The sequence below is a fragment of the Macrotis lagotis genome, chromosome X, assembly GCF_037893015.1.
Source record: "Macrotis lagotis isolate mMagLag1 chromosome X, bilby.v1.9.chrom.fasta, whole genome shotgun sequence".
NCBI classification, from domain to species: Eukaryota; Metazoa; Chordata; class Mammalia; order Peramelemorphia; family Peramelidae; genus Macrotis; species Macrotis lagotis.
This window is the reverse complement of record NC_133666.1, coordinates 325,634,998-325,657,317: the sequence shown is the minus strand read 5'-3', so window position 1 is coordinate 325,657,317 and position 22,320 is coordinate 325,634,998. Positions and strand designations below refer to the sequence as shown.

Genomic DNA, 22,320 nt, shown 5'->3' with positions numbered 1-22,320 from the left:
ATCAGTTCCCATGGATTCAATTATTATCTTCATGTAGATTATTCCCAGATGCATCATTCCCAGTCTCCCTGCTTTTGTCTAAACTGTCCATCATGCCTGAAATGTTTGCCTCCTCTTCTTTACCATTTGACATCTCTTGATTCTTTTACAACTTTGTCAAATGTCACCTTTCTGGTTCCCTGGCCACTTGAGCCTTCTCTAGATTCCTTTTTCATTTATTACTGTCTGACTCTAGCTTAATTTTCCATGTTTATTTCATCTTATTCCCCTTTTCACACTTCATTTTTCAACTAAATGGAACTATTTATTATTCCATTGAGTTGGTATACAATCTCCCACCTCCAAGCCTTTCCATAGACTCTCCTCTATTCCTGAAATGCACTACCTTCTCACATCCACCTTCTAAGAATCCTAGCTTCCTTCCAAGACTCAACTATTGTGCCACCTTGTTCATGATTCCTAGTTGCCCTTTCTCACTACCTGTGTGATTTTTGGATGAGTCTCAATCCTCTAGGCCTTTGTTTCTTCATTTGTAAATTGAGGATGTTGAGTCAATGACCTCAGAGGTTCCTTCAATTCTAGAGCTATGAGCTCATGCTCCTATGATTTTATGTTTACTTTCAGTCTGTGCTGGAACTAGAACTGACTTGAGAGAGCCACTGGTTAAATTTTCAGTGTGAGCATTTATCTTTAGAAACCAGCAAACACTACAAATCAGGGCTTGATTTTTTGTTTTCTTGATTGTTTAGACTTAAGAAAGTGATGGAAAAAATGGCAAAAAAAATGTAGATTAAAATTAAAAGTGAGTGCACATTCCCCTTTCCAAAGAGCCAGTTATTAAACATTAATCAGCACCTCACTTTATAAATACTTTTCTGTTTTTATGTTGTCCCTTTTCCCATAGAATGTGATCTCCCTGAGTGTAGAAACTAGTCTTCATTTTGTCTTTATATCCCCAGTATCAGTATAGTAAATACTTTAAAAATGTCTATTAGGTTGAATTGCTCTCAGGATTTCTTTATACTCTTTAAAATCATTTAGAACCTCCCCCCAAAGTTTTTATATGGGTTATATCTGTTGATATTTACTATATTAGTTATTAAAATTATTAGGAAAACATTTTACATCTCAGCCTCCTCAAAAGGGTCTCAGTGATACTTATGTCCCTGGACCATCCACTGAGAACCAGTAAACCAGGTTATTGTACTAACCTCCTAACTGATTTTTCTGCCTCCAATCTCCCTCTACTCTAGTCTACCTTAGGCTTAGAGGCAAAAGTAATCTTCCTTATTCAGCAATCTAAGTTAGTCACTCCCCTGCTCTGAAGGAAGAGGAAAAGGAGGAAGGATAGGAGAAGAAGAAGAAAAACCAGTTGCCTCCTGAGCTAACCCACAATCTCAGGCTGGCATTTAAAGCTCTACATGAACTGATATCAGTCAGGTATACCATATTTCAATGAAAGCATAATTGGGGGATTTGGAGTCAGAAGAGTCTTGGATTCAAATAATCCCCCACTAGCTATTAGCTGAGTAATCATTTGCTACCTTTTAGAACCTCATTTCCTTTTCTCTAAAACTGAGATAATACTATGGCACCTACCTTGTATGGTTGTGAAGGTAAAATGAGATAATGTATATAAAGCACTTTGTGAATCTTAAGTCATTATATATAGGTATCTGTGATTATTATAACATTCTTATTGTACATTACTCCCCCCTTTGTGTAAATATGCTACCCTCCAGTCAAAGTAAGCTACTCACTGTTCCAAGATCTTGTCCTGCTGTCTCGTGCCTGGAACCGAGTCCCTGCTTCTCATCTCCACTTATTGATATCTTTTCCCTTCTTCAACAACCCGGCTCAGGTTTTCCTTCTTCCATGAGGCCCTTCCTGAACCCCCACCCCCACCCCATCCCACCCCACCAGGAAATCCAGGAAGTGATCTCTCCCTCCTTGAATCTCCTGGGCCATTTATTTCACTTCTCCTAAGCACAGCATCATCTTTAAAAATTGATATTGTAAGAATCTATGTCTTCTTCTCCCTCCCAAACCCCAACTAAATTTTAAACTCCTTGAAGACATCTACATAGTAGGCACTTCATACATGTTTGTTGAACTCAATTGAATACAGAGAAACATGTACACACAAACTTACACAGGAATAACTCATGGGCACAAATTTGCACAGACAGAGACACACAGTTCACCTATAGCCACATGCTGTGGTTTGGGCTCTCATCTACAATTCAGGAACCCCACCAGCTGCCCACAGTCCCTATCCCTGAAGTATCTGAAACAGTGAGAACTCTCTACCCACACCTTGTCTCCCCACTCCCACTTCAGAATCCAGCCCCTGAGGAATAGATAATAGTACCTAGATATCTGGTTATCTCTGACTGCTACTGTGTGTACCATGTCCCTGCAGTGGAAAGAGACTGGACAATTGATTGAGCCAGTGCATTCAGCCTCCACTGTACTGTTCTAAGAAAGCCAGAGTCCCCAGAATGGGACAGATTCCCCCACCTGGAGTTCAGGCCTCACAGTATTTAAGGCAGAAGCTAGGGCAGGGTCCTTCTTCAGATAATTATGCCAAAAGAAAGAGCTGGTAGGGATGTAGGGAGCATGACTAGGGGAGGGAGAAAGGGAAAAGATAGGAAGACAACAGAGGGATGAATGCAGGGCAAATTGAGGAGGGAGCTAGAGAGCACCTAGCTTCTCTTATTTTTTTTTCCTTCCAATTCGTCATGTACACTGCTTTCCCCACCCTGAAAAATATAAATTTAAATGGCTCCCTAGTGATTGTATTTATTAAATCTAAATTCCTGATTCTGACATGCAAGGCCTTCTACCATCTTGTGATATGTCACTCAATCCCTTCTCTCTACCAGGTGCCCGCAGCTCCAGCCAGGCTGCTGTACCATTGTCATCTTCTGTTCATTTCCATCTCTGGGCTCTACTCTCCACTTGAATGTCCTCATCATTCCCCTCTAGAAATTGAAACCTTAGTCATCTTTTTTAAGACCCAGCTTGTGTTCTACCTCCTCTATGAAGCCTTCCTTAACAATGCAGTCACTCTTTTCTAACTGCTTTGACAGTTATCTTCTGTCACACAAGCTAGCACTTAACCCTGCCCTGCCTTGTGTTTGCTCACTATTATGTCACCGTGTGTCCTTGGCCCACCAGGGAGACTGGGAGTTCCTCAAGGCAAGGACTGCTGTCAGCTTCTCCTGTGTCCTCCACAATTCCTAGCTCAGGGCTAGGAACACGGTAGGAATCAGTAAATACTAATTGATCAATTGAGAGAGAGAAGAAAGGGGAAATTAGAGAGAAAAAGAGAGAAATAGGAAAGAAACAGAAGGGACCTAAGAAAAATAGGCGGGAAGGTTGATGGTAGAAGGGGAGGAAAATGGGTTGCAGAGAGACTAGGAAAGGTAAGATGGGAACTGAGGATGCAGTGTCATTAGTGGGGAAGAAGAGACTTGGGTTGTTGGGGCTTAGCAGAGCAGGGAGGAGGCAGACAGACACCAATATAGGGTGGGCCATGTTGCTATAACCATAGCCATTCCCCAGCTCCCATGGTTAGAGAGCTCTGATGGAGGTATCAAGAAGGGGGAAGGCCCTGGAAACAAGGTGCCTCTTTTCATTTTTATTCCCTACCCCTTCTGCCTCAAGGGTCAGTGTAAAGGAGTGGATGTTCCCAGAAAAGACCTGGCACTGGAATTGCTGTCTGTCTGTCATCTTCTGTGTGGTGTGACTCCTATGCCCATTCTCCCCAACCTATATCCACCACAGTATCTCTGCCTCCCTCCTCACAACCTCCTGGACTTACCCCAACCCCCAGCCTCCTTTCAGGGGGACTGGTCAGGGAGGGTCAAGGGAGGAAGGAGGAGTCCTAACTGATTCCCTTAGCTGTGACATTATACCCAGTCCTCAGAATGGGTCAGAGAGGGTGTAGAATGGGGGCAGAAAACTCAGAGAAGAAAGAAGATCCACAGAAGGAAACTGAGAGATGGGGAAAGGAGAGATTGGGGGCCAGAGAATCAGAGAAAGACAGCTGGGGAAGGGAGAAGAGGGGAGGAGAAAAAGGAGGCAGATAAAAAGCAGTTTGCAAATGGTAACTTGTTGCGAGCAATGCCCTTTCCTAGGTGAATCTAATTGGTTTGTTATCTTTACCCACCAAAGCATTTACTTTGGTTAGTCGCCCGATCCACAAACACTTTCGAGGAGATGACATTACCGAAAGGGAGGAACATCTGCATCAGCTCAGCATCCCCAAACTCCTGGGGCAGATGGTAGATGAACAGGTTACAGCCCTCTGGCCCTGTGGTTGAGGAAGGAGAGGACAAGGGAGAGAGAGAAAAAGAGAGAGACAGAGAGACAGAGAGAGAGAGAGAGAGAGAGACAGAGAGAGAGAGAGACAGAGAGAGAGAGAGACAGAGAGAGAGAGACAGAAAGAGAGACAGAGACACAGAGAAAGAGAAAGAGACAGAGAGAGAGAGAGAGACAGAGTGAGGCAGATAGAGACAGAAGCAGAGTGAAACAGAGAGAGAGAGAGAGAAAGAGATAGAGACATGGAGACAACAGAGAAACAAAGAGACATAGAAAGACAAAAAGAGACACAAAGACAGGCAGAGACACATAGGGACAGAGAGATAGAGAGACAGAGTCAGAGACAGACAGAGATAGAAGAGACATGAGCAGTCTTCCAGCTTAACCAGGGGTAGTGGGGTAGGGTGGGGCAAAGTTTGGGAGATAGAGAATAGCTCATCTAAGATTAATATTTCAGTGAATAGGTTTTTGAACTAGAACACAGGAAGGCTAGTATGTGGATGGAAAGAGCACTGGATTAGGAGTCAGGACATTTATGATACTGCAGAAGCATTTTACCCTTCAGTGCCCTTGGTTTCCTCATCTGAAAAATAGGGATAATAATCTTGGTGGTTCCCACTTCCACAGGGATGCTATGAGAATCAGATGAGATAACAGACATGAAAAGTAGGATGCTCATGTAGGGGTTGTCATTTTTAGATGCTGGTGATCATATCCATTATAAAGCTTCATGAATAAACATAAATGGGTACTAGCTAGGGGAGGGAATCGACAGTCTGCCTCTAGACAGTGGGATCACCCAATATTTACCTCCATCCCTAGTATCTTCTGGGACCCTCAGGCTGAAGAGAATTAATCAGATATTTTGACACTCCTAGCATTTCTTATAAGACTGCACTCATACTATCTCAAAAGGAGAAAGCCACACATTTGATTCTTAAGATATTTTGGGAGGGGTATTCCATAATCTCCTTTTATAATCTCTGTATATGCCATGATAAATCCTGCTTCTCATGTCCTGCCTTCTAACTGAAATGCTTTCTTCCTCACCACTTTATCCTCTCCCTGTTATTCAAATCTTTCCAGTCTCATCTTCAATCCCGCAGCTTCCAAGCAGCCTCTAGCCCCCACTCAAAATCAAGCCCTCTTTAGATGAAACATAGTTTTACCTCATGGCAGCTTGTGTTTTGGGAGGGAGGGAGCCAGGTCTAGGATTTCATAGAGGTAGGAGGCTCTCAGGAGAGGAAAGATCTCCATCAATGTAAACCAACTGCTCTTCGATTTATAATCTTAGAGATCTTTCTGGGCCACTCAGAGGTTAAATGAGTTGCTCAGAGTCTCAGAGTCAGTATGTATCAGAGGTAGACATTAAATTCAAGTCTTCTTGACTTCTTGGGTCAGCTCTCTCTCCATTACACCAGAGGTGTCAAACATGTGGCCCAAGTTATGGGAGTAAAGTCTGAACCATATTAAAATGTAATTGGGAAATATTCAACAAAATAAATTTTAAAAGTACAACAAAACATAGATAGTGTCATATTTTAAAACTAAGTCAATACGTGTGGCCCAAAGGGATCCTTATGTGCAGATTAGTGGACCGAATTTCTATTTGATTCTGACACCCCTGCACTACTTAGCCATTTGCCCCTGTATTAAATTGTCTCTGACTGCTGGGTTTTGGCAGCTCTTGATTCTGCTTTTAATGATTTTCCTGACTCCTCCCTTGTTGACAGGATGTCAGCAGTCACTTCTTGGCTACCAAATTCTAGCAGCCCCCAGCTCCATTCTAATTTGCTATTTCTAAATCTGCTATAGAAATAAGGTAGTTAGAGTTGTTTGTAAACTAAGCCTAAATAGGTCTGATTAGACACTTTCTTGAAGTGTTTGCCTACAAAGAAAAATGGAATGACCTTTTGTGATAACTATCTTAGAGGCTCACAGGCTTCATGGAGCTAGCTAGGGGGCTTCCCCTTCAGTTCCAATGCCATTCAGGGAAGATTCCATGGGTACATTTTTAGCTTCCCTTTATAATATATGACCAATCCAGAAAAATGGGACTGACATTAGTTAGGATGGGTCTCTTCCCTAATGTGATTTTTCAGGTGAGTTTTTATATAGATGCACAACAAACAGGGCTGGTTTTCAGGTGAGGAAATACCTTACTTTCCTATGGAAATTGGAATAATTTGCATTTCAATAGGACTGTGAATTTTCAGAGGACCCTAAAGGTGCAAAACTCTCTCATTTGTCTAGTGGTGTCATATATCACACTAAGAACTTCAACCTAGCCTTTCATACTCAAAGGTCAAGCTAGACCCATCTTCCCCCACTCTTCTTATCCCCCATCCCTTTAAATGAATCCTATGCTTTAGCTCTACTCCTGGATCCATGAGACTACTTAAAATTTTCTTGTTGCTCCTTGTCTTTGCTCTCATTGTCCTCTTCACTGTTAGTGTCATAGAGTAGGAAAAGCACTGGATTTCTGGTCAGTGAACCTGGATTGGGGCCTTGGGCTCTGTCACTCACAACCTGTATGACCTTGGCTAAGTCTCTCCAGACTTCAGGTTTCCAATCTGTAAAATGAGGGGTTTTGGAATAAGTGATCTAGAAAATCCTTTCCAATCTAAATCCATGGTCCAGTGAATACCCTTCCTTCTATCTCTGCCAGTCCAATTGCTACCTATCCATCAAGAATCAATCAGTTCAGATGCTGCTTTAGATGAAACCTTCTCAGATTCTTCCCAGCAAGAAATAATTTTGCTACCTTCTGTACTCCCAACACATTCTGTACTTTTCTTATGATACTTTTACATCTACCTTGGATCACATTTTTTTTGATATACTTATTTTAGTAGAGGCAGTATGGCCTTGTGCTTAGGCTTCAGGATATAGAGTCCAGAAGACCTGGGATAAAATCTCACCTGTGTCACCTTGGGCAAGTCACTTAACATCTTTATGCTTCAGACAACTCCCTAGGTCTTTATCTACAAGGGTAGGAGTTCAGATATATATAGTCTCCCATACTGATGAATGAATGAATGGTAAGACATTATTCCATACTTACACTCAAGAAGTGGCTAGGACTATGGTAAATGCAGAGTGTGAGAGTGTGCATGCCTGTGTGTGTGTGTGTGTGTGTGTGTGTGTGTGTGTGTGTGCATGCCTGTGTGTGTGTGTGTGTGTGTGGAAAGACAGTACCTGCCCCTTATATTCTCATTAGATAACACATGTAAGGGCTTAATGGCCAGCAGAAATATTGACACTTCAGTATTCTTATTTGTCCCCTTCCTAGGCTGTAGATTGCCCCCTTAGAAAAATCTCGATTTCCCTACTACCTATAATTACTTAATGCACTGAGAAGTTAAGTGACCACCCAAGGTCATACAGTTGGAATGACAGAACAAGACTTGTCAAGATCTTCATGCTACACTGTCTCCTATGAGGAAATACTGGGGCAAAAGGGGTAAGTTACAATAATGGAAAACTCTTCAAACTTAACTCTATGAAAATATATAGAGATCTAGGTCTAGATCTTTTTTTTATTCCCTTATCAAATTTATCCTTCTTTCTCATAGTTCTTCTTAGCATAAGCCTACCTAAAGCATAAAGCTCTCTTTAAAAAAAATTCACATTTTTATATTTTTTTCATGAAATGTCTCTGAGGTAAGGAGTTCAGATATAATTATTCCTACCAAACAAATTGACAGAGGAAAAGTTATTTGTTCAAGGTCAAGTGGTTAGAAGGTGTCAAAGCTGGGGCTGGAGCTCAGGTAATTTGACAAGTCCTAGGTTCTTTCCACTATACAATCTTGGATTCAATTCATTGAAGGGAAGACAGGGAAGACAGTTCACATTTAGGCTAAGAGAATCTGAAGGAACTGGAACCCTTTTGGGACCAGGAAAGAGTCTTAAGATACAGGGAGAGAGAAACAGAATGAAAATGATGGTCTGACAACTTTAGAGTTGTCAGCCAGTGAAATCGCAGGCAAGACAACAAGTCAAGGAAGAAAACCCAGGCGGAATTGGATCTAACTGACCTTCTTGAATCTAGCTGGCCTTTTATCTGCCTGGACTTTTCTCCCACTTCTCTTGTGAATTGGTGATGGCAGTAGAGATTAATTCTATCTATACTGTACCATCTGTATATGAATTTGTAAACATTTTCTCCTTTTAGTCATCTTTGAACTGTTTCTGCCAGTGGAGAATGGTACACTATTTCCTGAATCCAATCTGTTTACCAGGTCTTTTTATAGGAGACCCTTCCTTGCTACCACTGGAGACCCTTACCACTATTCAGTGAACCTCACCAGAGTGTGGACTAGTAACTCTCCCCAGGACTCTTAGATGTTCTTCCATGATTGATTCTACTTCCCTCCTTCCTAATCTCTACTTTGACAAATTGCTCATCAACCTGGAATAGCCTCCCCATTCTTCTCTAAATTCTACCTGTCCTTAATAGCCCAGAGCAGTTCTTGGATGAAATTTTCCCAGAAGACTTTATCACTTCTTTCAGCAATTCCTAAAATACTGTACAATCTGCCATTCATTCACAAGATCAAAGATTGAGAACAGGAATGGGATTTAGAGGTAATCTAATTCAACTCTCATCAGAACACTGAAGCTCAAAAAGTTAGTTGATTTTCCTAAAGTCATACAGGTAGTAAGTGCCAGAGTCAGGATTATGAACCCAGGTACTCTGACTTCATATTCAACATCCTTTCCATTTACCACCTGCTTCAATGTTAGACTTATTTCCCATTATGCTGAAAATAAGAGGGTGAGCCATGTCTCTTCCATTGGACTAGGGACACCCAGGAATGTGAACCATATCTCTTTAAGTCTTTGCTTAAAACTAATTGATTTTCTGTTTAAATATTAGTTTTAAATGCTTTATTCTGTTGGAAAATATTTATTACATTAAGATGTATCAGAGACAACTTATTAAAGTGGCTGGTTGCTAAGGTAATCATTGAATATAAATTCTCTGTAGTAGCTTAGAACTAGATTTCCTTTGGTAAGAGGAAAATTTTTTCATTTGAGAATGAAAAATGACACCTTTTGATTGGAAAAGGAAGTCATGAAATTCCATAATCTTGCATATTGACACATCACTTGAGTTACTCTAAGTATACTTGTGATTCTCTTTCTGCCCATGGGGAAGAGTCAATAAGAAAGGTTCCACCTTAGGCACACTGAGGGGAAGACAAGGACCTTTGAAGTGAAGACACTGCCCTTGAAGGAAATCCTATCCTAACCCGGTTCAATAGATCAACTCTCCTAAGTAGAAAGGAAATTTAGTTGACTAGTTTGGAAGAGCAAAACAAAAAGGAATACTGGAGGTTGGCTTCCACTAGAGTCACTACAGAAACTATTGTGCAAACAGAGTAATTTCAAGGACATCTCATTCACTCTCCTATCTTCACACTGGACTGCTTACAAAAACAACCAGGAAAGAGACTACACATCTGAATAGAGAAATAATAACTCTTCTCTTTTTCCCCAACGGACAATGGGTTCGATAGCATCTTTCAAACTCAGGACAGTTGGAGACAGTGATCTTAGTTAAAGGGTTTGTGCATGGGGAGGGCAGTGGAGGGAGGAAGGGTGGGACTGGGATCCAGGTATCCTAGTTCCCAGACTTACCTTCTCTCTGTTGCTGTGGGATCATTGGAGGCGGCTGAGGGAACGCTTGGCTTATCTGACCATAAGCAGCAGGGTAAGCGGCTGTTGGAAGAAGAAAGAAGAGGGAGACCAGAGTGAGAGAGGGTGACAGAAACTAGGAAAGAAAAACAGAATGAGAGACAGAAATATTTCAGTATCAGGCAGTAAAATCAAACAAGCCAAAATACGCTTTTCAGCTTTGTCAATGAAGATAAAGCCAACTTTTGATTATCTGCATCAATGGAGAGAAGCAGCAGCAGCAGGGAAAATAACAACAGTGGATAAAGCCAAACAGTAAAGCATTCAAAACAATGCCTCACACAAAATGACAGATAATCCAAAATGAGATAATCCAAAACAGTGGGTTATCCTCAAGCAAAGGTTAACCTCAGACCATTTGCAGTCCATGATGTAATGTATTCACTTAGCAGATTTATTTTTTCCTGATCAGATTGTCAACAGGTTGACATTGTTAAGAATGAATTATTTGGTAGATGGTGTAAAAATGGTTTTGGTAGGGAGGTTGTAATAGTGGTGGTGGTGGTGGTGGGGAAACCATCCTTTAGAGAAATATAGACTGTAGATAATCAACAAAATACTTGTCCTATTTGTGTAAAGAACTGGGAGATAACAGTACATTACTGTCATCCTTTTACTAAGGCTCAAGTGTTTAGCTTCCCTGTTCTGAGTGACGGGAGTTGTGACTAGCCAGTTAGGACCAGTCAGGAGAAGGAGATGGAAGGGTTCAAGGGAAGGAGGTCTTGGTTTTTCTGTTGGACACCAGCTTATAGAAACAATGGAAAAACCAGTTTCCACTTTCATTTAGGAAATGAGGAAACAAGTCAAAGTACTGCATAATTTGTCTCAGCTTAGTGTTATCTCTGGTTTGCCATGGGTTATTCTAAGATAATTAACTTTCCTCTCTCTTGGTCATATATCAAGAAGTGGATCCTGGTTTGCTCAGGAAGTTGAGCATATTTGTTAGTTAGTTAGTTAGTTAGACGTAGTAATGAGGGAAACAAAGGAAGGGAGACAGGGAAGTGAGCTGAAAGAACCTTTTTCATATCCTTCCTCAGTCTATTCCTCTAACTCCCCTTCTCTCATTTTTCTCCAAGTCATCTCTCTCTTCTTCCTCTTGAACTCTCCCCTTCCTCTTCTTCCTCTCCTTTTCCCTTCTCTCTTTTCTTCCTCTCCTCCCTCTCTCTTCTTCTTCTCTTGCCCCTCCTCTTCCTCTGACTTTTCTGTCTCCCTTCTCTCTTGTCTAATTCTCTCTAGAACTTTTTTTTCTGATTTCCTCTTTGTTTCCATCTTTATGTTAAATTAGGATAGGAGAAAGGGAACAAGTTAGCAAGGGCTATTGGCATTATTAGCAATGTTTGTTTTGATCCCTTGCTCCTGTGCCTTCTTCTCAATCCTTGGCTCTTTTTTTGCCATCACCATCCTTCCCTATTAAGTAGAAAAAAATCTGGAAACCTCTGGGGACTGAATGTGCTTTCTCCTTCCAGGGAAAAGTTTCATTTAAAAAGTGGATCCTGGGGGGAATACTGCCTAAGTCAAGGGGAAGGAACTATAATGGAGGGGATGCATAAAGGTTGGGACAGATCACTGGGGAAGATACTTTGCACATCAGGGCTTCCTGATGTTACTCATTTCACACAATGTAGGTATTTACCCACTGTTTCTCTGTGCAGGGTTCACTGTGGAGACTACTATACTGTGTGCAGTATTAGGAAAGCTTACACTCTGGGGCCCCTACTGGCCTGAGTGGTAATTACTTCTCCAAGACCTCTGTTTCAGGAAAGTCTCAGCTACACTTCTCTCCTGTTATCTCCTCAAGTTTGGCAACTTCCAGGGTGCCCTTTCTCATCTTACCTCATCCCTCCAGTTCTGAATCCCCAAACAGGATCAAACCAACTCGACTTCTATTCTCTGTTTCTGACCACCACTTCTCTAGGAGGGTTGTATCTGTTTTGGAATGGAAATTCTTTCTTGCTAATACTTGTAACCCCAAAACTTAACAGTATTTGTCACATAGTAAACCTTTAATACATGCTTTTTCCATTCCTTATTTAAAAAACTGTATCAATATAAGTAGTTAGTTACATCGGGGCTTACTTATTTACTCCCATATAGATAATTCAAATATTAATACTGTTTCTTATCTTCTCTATGACTTATCACATCTTGCTCTCTGTTCATCAGTGTGAGCTTACTGAAAGCAAACTCTGTGTGTACACATGCATGACCATGTATGTATATATATGTGCGTTTTAGCTTGAAGCAGTTGGCATTAGAATGGAAAATCTTTCATTAGTTAAAAAAAATTTCCAGAACCAATAAATAATGAATAGGCAAAAGGAGGGAGGAAGGAATATGAAGAAAAATTTGTTTAAACTTATTCATTCTTCTGTATTAGTAACTGCTTTGGAATATCTGATGGTTGCCACATTTTTCAGTGTTTTGGATCATTTACTATTTTGGGTTATCTGTGATACTGTTCCAGTGCAGATAATCCAGAATTGACTGTGCCTAGTATAAAGGGAGAAATAATCTAAAGTGGTCCCCCTGCCCAAGGGAATAAAGGAAAGGATGGAGGAGTTAATGGTCATCAAAGCATTGAAGTCCCATTTCTTAATTTAGTTTTATTCCCTATCAATTTAGGGCAGCTAGGGATAGCCTGAACTCCTGACAGGGAGGTGAGGAGCAGCAAGTTCTGTTGGGAGGTATGGGGAAGGCTCTGAGAGTGTTGTTTCCCTTACTTGAGTTCACTCTGACCTCCTACAGCACTAAGTTTAAATGAAATACTATTCTCTATTGTTTCCTAATTGTTATATGTGTGTGTGTCTCATGTCCCTAACTATACTGTGAGCTCCCTGCATCTTCTGTTGTCCCTCCTTCATTTCCCAGCATATACCTTTCTTCCTTTCCTCCTTTTTCCTTCTTTATTTTTTTCCACCTCTTCTCTCCTCTGCTCTCCTCTCCCTTTCCTCTCCCCTCTCCTTTCCTACCCCCTTTTCTCCCCCTCCTTCTCCTTCTTTTCTTTTCTCCTATCTCCCCTCCCCTTCCTTTACCTCTCCTCACCCTTCTCCCCTCCTTCCTTCCTTACTCCTTTTACATATTCTTATATAAATACTACACACACTACATTCTCTGATCTTAAGTTCCACTTCCTCCATGACTGTTGCCACTCACATTAATCCTTTCTTTTTTCACTGTCCATTTTCAGCACTTAGGAACACTCTCACAATCCCACAATTTCACACTTAACCATATACTGCCCTTTGTTCTTCTATATCTGATTTGTGTGCTTTATTTCCCAAACTATGTACAAACTCCCCAAGGAGGTGCATTGTATCTGCCTCTTTTCTTATGACTTTTATGTGTATGTAGTGAGGTCACTCTGTTTGATTGCCATTCCCTCACCCAAGCCAGAGTTCAGAGTGGGTCATATCTGGGGAGGAGGAGGTAGGGAATGGTAAAGTTTCAATCCCTTGTCTCTAAACAGAGTTCCTCCTCCCCAGATCTCATCCTTGAAATACTCTCTGCCATCCTCATGCCTCCTTTCACAACTTGAAGCATTGCAGGGGTTTCTGGGTTTGGTCACTATACTTAAGAGTGATAGAAATATGATGAGGGAAAGATTAAGAGACAGAAAGAGGGATTCATGGAAAGTGTTATTAGGAGAAAGCGTCAATACTAACGACCTGCATACTGCTGCACTCCTGCGTAGGCCTGCTGCAGGGGGTCAGCCGCCGTGGGGCTCTGTGCTGGAGGAGAGAAAAAAAAAAAAGAGAACAGAGGTCAGTAGCTCCCTGAAACCTCCATGTGGCTCCTGGATCCTCTGGCATCCTCCCAGACTCTCTCCTAGGTTCCTCACTTTCTATACTGTTTAAGAACCCTTTTTTTTTCTTTAAACATTTTTTGCTTCTTCTAGAAAGATTCCTCATTTTTGAAAGGAAAATAACAGTTAATGACTTCCACAACCCTGGGTTTGACAATGATACTCTATTTCCTTGTATTTGTCCAAGTTTCCTGGTCCCTACCCTTAGGGGTAAGGACCAGATCTGTGTGTTTGGCAGTCCCTCTTGCCAGTCCTGGCTTCTAGACTGTCCCTTCAGCAAAGAATGGTCAAATGACATCCAAGCAATAAGCAGCTCATACAAGATCCGGTTATAGATTACACAAGATTGGAGACAAAAACAAACAAAGGTGTCCAGAAGAGGTTAATTGGTAAGGCTCTGGAAACTATATCATATAGAAATCTGTTATAAGAACAGGAGATGCTTAGTGTAGAGAACACAGAATTTAGGGTAAAAGTTGATACATAGCATCTTTTTTATTTATTTTATTTTATTTTATTATTTTTAGCAAACGGGGTTAAGTGGCTTGCCCAAGGCCACACAGCTAGGTAATTATTAAGTGTCTGAGACTGGATTTGAACCCAGGTACTCCTGACTCCAGGGCCGGTGCTTTATCCACTACGCCACCTAGCCGCCCCTAGGCAATTATTAAGGTAGGATTTGAACTGAGATCCTCCTGATTCCAGGGCCAGTGCTCTATCCACTGTGCCACCTAGCTGCCCCCAATGTCTTCTTAAATGTGTCACCTGGAATTAGATGTAATACTACAGTTGAGACCATCATTCATTCATTCAATTTAAGATCACATTAGCTTTTTAATAGTTTAATTTAATATTTATATGACACTTTAAAGTTTGACAATCTGATACCCCTGGTGCCCATCTGATAGCCTTAGATACTCTATGTGTATATATACACATAGATGTGCATACACATGTGTACATCATGTGTGTGTATGAGCATGCATGCATATCTAGTATGTGTAGGCTGTATAGTATGTGTATATGCATATAAACATATGCATATATATATGCACATGTTCATTATATATGAAATTTAGTACACATCAAAGTAAGTGCTAATATTAATATTTATTAAACACTACTATGTGTCAGATACTTTGCCAAGCATGTTACAAATATAATCTCATTTTGCCCTTGTGATAACCCTGGGAAATGAGTTATTATTATTATTATCCAATTTTACAGATAAGAAAACTGAAGCAAACAGAGATTAAGTGCCTAGGGTCGCACAGTTTGTACTTATGTTGAGATTTGAACTCAGAACTTCCTGTAGTCAGGCCCAGTGCTTTATCTTTGGTTCCCCTACTACCATCCCCAATTATTATGATTTTCTCATTCTGTTCCTTTGCTATTGATTTTTTCTTTCCTTTTTTATTGTAAATTTAGAAAAACATCAGGAAGGAATATTTCCATATACAAAGTCAGAAAAAAAAAGGATTTCATGAAAAAGCATGGTCCTAATTACAGTTTTATAATTAATGTTTTAAACCTAAATGAAAGACTTTACATTGAGGCTTAATTTTGTGGCTTATAATATACCTTTTCAGCCTTTTGAGCTTTTAGGAACTTTTAAAGAATATCATCCATCACTTTAGTTATTTTTTCTAAATTTCCATCACCTACAAATTTGATTCTATATCTTCAACCAAGTAATTGTTGAACACTATAGGAACAAAGATGCTGGGACAAAGCTATAAGACATTTTTTTTCCCATATTGAGATTGATTATTATTTAACACTCTTTGAGTATACAAAACAATTATGAATTCTGCTCATATCTTTCTATATAATCACAAGATATGGCTTTGTCAAGTTATTTACTGAATTAAGATTCACTATATCTGTGAGGTTTCCCTGACTGATCAATTGAGCATTATCATTAAGAAAGGAAGTTGGATGTTTGTCAGGTCTTGTTTCTAAATGAACCTATATTAGTTCCTAGTAATCACTCTTTTTCTTTTCATTAATTTTTCTTGAAAACTTGTATATTTTATTTTTTCAAATTTCATGTAAATTTTTTTGACTTTCTTTTTCTATTATTTTTTAAAATTGTTCTTTGAATTTTAAAATTTCCCCCACCTCGTTTCCCTCCCCACCACAAAAGGCAGTCTGATAGTCTTTACATTGTTTCCATGTTTGACTTCAAATTTTTAAAATTTTGAGTTTCAAATTTTCTCCTTTCCTCCTTTATCTCTCCTCTTCTGAGACTATAAGCAATCAGACATAGATTATGCATTTATTGCCTTCTTTTCCAAATACTTAAAAACTATATGCTTAATAATCCATTAGAGAAAAGTGTCTAAGGCTTAGAAAGTTTGAAGGATCCCATTTTTTTTTGGTGGCTCTAAACTTTACATTTAATGATGGCTAAATCTTTTTGCAACATTACTTCCTCCTCCCCTCACCATTTCTTCCTTCTCTCTTTCATCCTCCTGTTCTTAACAAGGAATGGTTTATAAAACATGGCAGATTGTTAGGAATGTGGGAAAGAAACATTTCCAAATTGTAATGAAGCAGCTCACAGATGTCAGAAGGGGGCGTGCCATTGTGGATAGAGGAGATAAAGAAGGGGTAATCTGCCAGGGAAGAAAAGGAAGAGAAACCATCTAAATGTATTTGGGATTATAATTTATTCCTCTAACTGAGGAATAGATAAATGTATATGCATTTATTTGTTTATATGCATATGTGGATGACATAGATGAGGTTATTCTGTGCCTCTATAAATCCCCGTTGCCTATGGCAGTTACAGAGAAGAAAGCTTCTTAGGACCTATATCATAACCAAACATTCAACAGACTCATCATCTTAAGTCAGATGCTTAGATTTCTCTGCCACTTCCTTGGGAGTGGCAATTGAGTACATTTGGAGGTAGGAAGAAGAGATGGGAAGTAGAATTAGTCCAGATGCAAATTTGGAATTCCCAAGAGATTCTTAACCTCTTTGAGCCTTCCCTTTTTTGTCTGACTTCTATTCCCAACTCTACTCTGGCTCCTTTTCACTCCTCTAATCCTTCGTTAGTACAGACTCTCCTCACTTTTTTCCACAAAGGCCATATTCATTTGGTCCTTAAAGATTTTCTGGTATTGTTTCCTCTACCTAGAGTGCCCTCATCTTTCCTGTTCACATGGGAAATGGACACAATAACATCTACCTACTTCTCAGGATTATGTGTGAGAATCAAATGAAATAATGAAAGTAAAAGTACTTTGAAAATGTTAAATAGGTTCTTCAATTAATATTCTTATTCTAAACAGAGTGAAGAGGAGCATAGAAACATTTATAGAATCAAATAATGTTGGACCTGGAAGGTACTTTAAAACTGATCTAGTTAAAACCCTCATTTTAGAAATGAAAAAAATTTAGCCATAGAGTTAGCAAGTGTCAGAACCAAGCCTGGGACTTCTATAGCCCAGTTTTCTTTCCTATATACTACTTCCATCAGTCAACTAATCCTTTTCATTCAGAACTCTTTTCCTTGAAATTGGATGGAAAGTAGAACTATTTCCAGCTACTGGCTAGTTTTACCCATAATGACTGCTTGTAGTATGGATGAAATTGTCCATAAATGAACTTCTAGGTTTTCTCCTGGGTATCAGTAGTTCTCACTGAGCTGTCCCAGGTCCTGAACAGAACTCTGCAGTACTGGGGAGAACAACCACACTGCCTATTTAGTGTTATCTCCTCAGAAATCAGAATCTTATACTCCATGATATTTATTCCTGATTAACACTGGGAAATAATGATTATCTCTCTTCAGCCCTGGGTCTTCTAGTTATATCCAGTTAATCTACAGTTGTCTATTATCTGAGTCTTGCATTTGTGCTCTCTAGGTATATTCTGTCTTCATCAGACTGAAAGAACCTCAAGGACAGGGCTTATGACTCCCCTCCACCCCTTAAGACTAGTGTTTCTGGGAGCCCAGGAGAGAAAAATAATTTATCCATTTGAATCATTCTTAAAACAATATTGCTATTACTGTATACCATGTTTTCTTGGTTCTGCTTATTTAGTTCTTCATTATCTTGTGCAAGTATTTCCATGTTTTTCCAAAATCATTAAGCTCATGTGGGAATAATGTGAATTTCTGGAATGATTTTTATTTCAAATTGAATTCTGATTATGAGGTGATAGTGATTATTCTAATTTATCTGCTTCTGTTGCCTTTTTAAAAATTTGTCCTTTGATGAAGCAGTTTAAGTTGTTATAATCTAGTTAGCTAAGTGAGTTGTAGTAATCTGGGGAGAGTGCATTGTCTCCTATGCCATGGAAGTTTCCTGATTGGGTGAAAACACACCTGGTACTAGAAGACTAGACCAAAAAGCTTGGACCAGAGAGCCCAGGGTTGGAGGAGGGGGATATTGAATCCCCAAATGTCATTTGTATTTCGAAGAAAGGACATTATTCTTATCAAAGGTGTTATGGGCAGCAGATTTAGTGACTACTCTTAGCAAGAGGGAATCAAGGGAGTCCAGATTGGGCTTAGGAAAACATTAGTATAAGATGATTTAGGAAATTTAGGTCTGCCTACTCCAAGATTAGATAGATTTCTTTTATATGCATCTTACATTATCTTATACTAGTATGACTTATGAATATGTATATTCTCTTTCCTTTATAAACCAAACCCTAGAAACAACCTACAATATGTGGAGATAAGAGCAGAAGGGAATGAAAAAAGTGTATAGTATTAAGGAAATCTGAGAGGAGAGCATCACAGAGAGGATAGAAGGAATGAGGTCTCATTTGTGGCAGAACTCTGAACTCATTTGTGGCAGAACTCAGGGGTCAGGAAGGTAAAGGAAGTCCAATGTTTTGGTTAGGGGATAAAAGATTAGGAAAGGACTGAGAGGTAAAAGCTACTATGGCTAAAGTTAAGATTTCCTCTATTATCTTTAAGAGAAATACCCTGAGTAACTGGTAGAGGGTCATGAAGGCTTAATGTCAAGCACTGTATCTCTTTATGCTTTTACAAAATGTGTGAAGAAATTGCTTTTCTTCTAGTATGTACTATTTTTTCTTTCTCATTTAAGTTTCTCAAATGTTGTTGCCAGGTATATAATTGCTAAGATTCTCAAATCCATCTCATTAAGTATCAGTATAATTTGGTGAGAAGAAATTTCTGACTTGAAGGCTATGTGTTGTTTGATGAGAATAGGTAATGTAGATGGGAAGATGGAATTATGGAATAACAATCAGGAGATTTAAGAGGCATGTTTTGAATTCAGGTTTCTTCAGTTCTCTAATCTAATGCTTCTCCAAATTTCTTAGAAGGTGAATATAAAGTATAAACTAATGCCCCTGACTTTGATTTCTTGTTGTTACAGTCATATCTGACTCTTCATGACCTTATTTGGGGTTTTCGAGGCAAAGATACTGGAGTAGCTTGCCATTTTCTTCTCCAGGTCATTTCACAGATGAGAAAACTGAGGCAAATAGGGTCACAGGGACACACAACTAATAAGTGTCTAAGATCAGATTTGAACTCAGGACTTCCTGACTCTAGGCCCAGTGCTCATTCTACCACACTACATAGCTGTCCCCAGTTTGATTTCTATTAAGATTCTAAAATGAATTATTTGAAGGAGTGTTTATGAAAGAAGGCAGTGATCATCTATAACCATTTGGTTCATTGAGAACCAAATAGAACAGACTCATTTCCTTTTTTTTAAGCAGTCTTCTAGATAAAATCAGAATGACTTAGATAATCTTCACCTTCCCTTTTAAATTCAAAGATTGAGATCTAGGTCTATGATATATTTCTATGAATTTCATTGATTTCAGCATGGGATCTCCAGAGGAAAGGTGAAGAAATATGCACTGAATGATAGTAAATTTAGTTGAGGTCAGAACTGGCAGAATGAAAGGACCCAGATCCCCTTGATTAATATATCAACCTGAAAGAGGTCTCTAGTAGGGTGCCCCAAGACTCTGTCCTTGACACAGTTATACTCAATGATTTTTCTTACCTGTGACTGGATGAAAGAAAAAATAGGTGACATGCTTATCAAATTTGTAGTTCAAGAAAAGTTTAAAGGAGTAGAAAATATTGGGTGACAGAATTGGGATTTTTAAAAAGATCAAAGACTACTAAAACTAAAAAGATGGAATTTAATAGAATAAATGTAAGTCTTATATTTGGGAACAAGCATTAAGCATGTCCAGGAAAGGAAAACAGTTCTGGGAAGCAATTTATATGAAAAAAATCTTATTTGTAAAATGAGAAGTTTGAACTAGCTCTATCTAAATCTATCTCTGTGGTACATTCAGTTTGAAGGGAAAGGAGAGAATAAGCATTTATACCATACCTACTGTGTGCCAGACAATGTGCTAAGGGCTTTACAAATACTCTCTCATTTAAACTTGAAATCTGTAATCCTGTGATCTAAGAGTGTTAATGAGTTGCAAGCTCAATATGAATGTATGACATGGCAGCTCCACAAAGCTAATTATCTCTTAGCTGATTTCTTAGAATTATAATTCTTACATCTTGAACAAGGAAGGTGATGAACCCAAGGTACCAGGCCCTCATTGGACCACTTTGGAAGAAGTTCTGGAAGTTACATTTCAAAGAACAATTCATAATCTGGAGTGACCCCAAAGGAAGATGACAAATATGATTGGGAGCCATCTGAAATAAGTATTAACAAAACAACTGTTTATCATAAAGGAGAGAGGATGAGGTGAGGGGTGTATTATAGGGAGCTTCAAGTATTTAGGGGACTGTTATGTGAAATAAAGGTTTACTGTTCTACATGGTCCTCTAAAGAGAGCTTCAGTTCAACATGAGGAAAATATATTAATAATACAAAGTGGTCCAAATTAGAAAAGGTTGTTTTGGGTAAGAATCTCCCCATTGCTGAGTCTATTCAACTAGACTGAATGAATATGGTGGAGGATTATGCAAATGGCATCTCAGCTTTGGGGAAGGGGTTGGAATAATGGACTTTAGAAGTCTCTTCCAAGTTGTAAGTCTAAATATGGTTTTGCTTGCCCTTCACACAAGGTTGTGGGTGGAAACACTCCAAAAGGTCCTTAGAAAGAGATGTCAGGGATCTCCTGCCAAACAATAATCAAATCTGTTTCTACTCATGATGTATCCTTTACTTGACAGGTATATAGGCATTTCCTTTCTCCCTTAAGAGTTAAGAAGCAGATATTGGGATGAAGGGCAAATGCTTAAAGCTGATAGCAAATAGGGGAGGAGTGGCCAGACTTGATAGACAGGAGTCAATGAACTAATAATTCTAAGCCTTTGTTATCTTGTTTATCTATAGTTTTTCTTGATGTAATTTCCCTGTTTACTTTCCTAAATTCCTTTAGTTTCAACTCCATCATGATTTAGTAATGTCAACAAAAGAAAGGTTTTCATTTTTTGCCTGCCTGGAGATCTGAAGTGGCTTAGGGTACCCCTAGGATGAAGAAAAGGACCTCTGCATGGACCTTTTAGTGAATAATGAAACCTCGTATTAATGGGAGCATGAAATTCAGTTGTTTGTGCATCTGACATCCTGTCTGGGTCATTTTTTTTGTGCCATATCTTCCCTTATTCAATATGTGGCTGAGGAGGAAGGAATAGGGCATGAGGGCAAGGGATTAGGGAGGTTCTTCTTGTGGCTATAAAGGATTGGGAAGCTGCCTTACCTGGGTAGGGGTGGATTCCATTGGCAAACACGGCTTCAGCTGCAGGCTGTCCATTAGCTTGTGGGGGAAGGCCAGTGAATCCATTCACCCCAATGGGGGATGGGATGCTAGGCACAGCTGGTGCAGTGATGCCCGGAGGGGTACTACCACCTGTGGAATAAAGGGAAGGGGGGGAAAGAGAAACACAGGTATAGCAAAGGATTTGTACAATATCTTTCCTCATTGGCCTTCTATTTTCTGAGGAAAGAGTCTGATCTCCTCATTGTCTCCTTGACAATTCAAACTCTGAGTTTTTCCATTGTAATATTCTTCCTCTACCATTTCTCCTACATACCTGAAATGCCTTTCCAACTCCTATCCAAATCTTACCTTTTCTTCAAGGTTCCAATTGAGTCCCATTGAGTCTTCTTCCTGAATAACCAAGTCCACTGACCTCACTTTCTTTGAATTCCAACATCACTTAATGTCTGAATAGGAGAATGTAGTGTATGGCCATATACTGTCTGGTACTTTCTTCTAGTTGTGAATGGATAGGATTGTCTGCCAGAGTAAGTTGAGCTCCCCCAAAGGAAGGGGATAGGTCATCTCCTCTGTGTCTCAGTATTGTAGAGCACAAGACTGGGAGAACAATAGGTACTCAGTAAGGACAAATTAATAGATTGGTTTGGTCTGTGTTATTAAGTTTTGGTCCTTATGAATTCTGTTCTTCCCCACCTCTCCCAATCAGTTCTACTAGATGGAGATCTACTGCTCAGGTACACAGCCTTTGATAAATCAGTACAGAGACTAAATATGGGGGTCCCATT

At 39.5% G+C, this 22,320-nt stretch overlaps 1 protein-coding gene across 42 annotated transcripts in view; it reads right to left on the bottom strand.

Annotated features, from left to right (window-relative positions):
* The window catches only part of CELF4 (CUGBP Elav-like family member 4), a 555,840-nt gene that overhangs the window by 6,198 nt on the left and 527,322 nt on the right, over positions 1 to 22,320 (bottom strand). For 7 of the 42 annotated variants that reach the window (XM_074203836.1, XM_074203834.1, XM_074203826.1 and 4 more), the window contains 4 exons: positions 21,515 to 21,664; positions 13,689 to 13,754; positions 9,970 to 10,050; positions 4,235 to 4,318 (listed from right to left, as the gene is read on the bottom strand). In XM_074203836.1, coding sequence (XP_074059937.1) covers positions 4,235 to 4,318; positions 9,970 to 10,050; positions 13,689 to 13,754; positions 21,515 to 21,664 — 381 coding nt within the window. Of the gene's footprint in view, positions 1 to 4,174; positions 4,319 to 9,969; positions 10,051 to 10,768; positions 10,772 to 13,688; positions 13,755 to 21,514; positions 21,665 to 22,320 lie in introns of all 42 variants that reach the window. The other 35 variants (XM_074203854.1, XM_074203852.1, XM_074203857.1 and 32 more) reach the window with 10 other exon arrangements.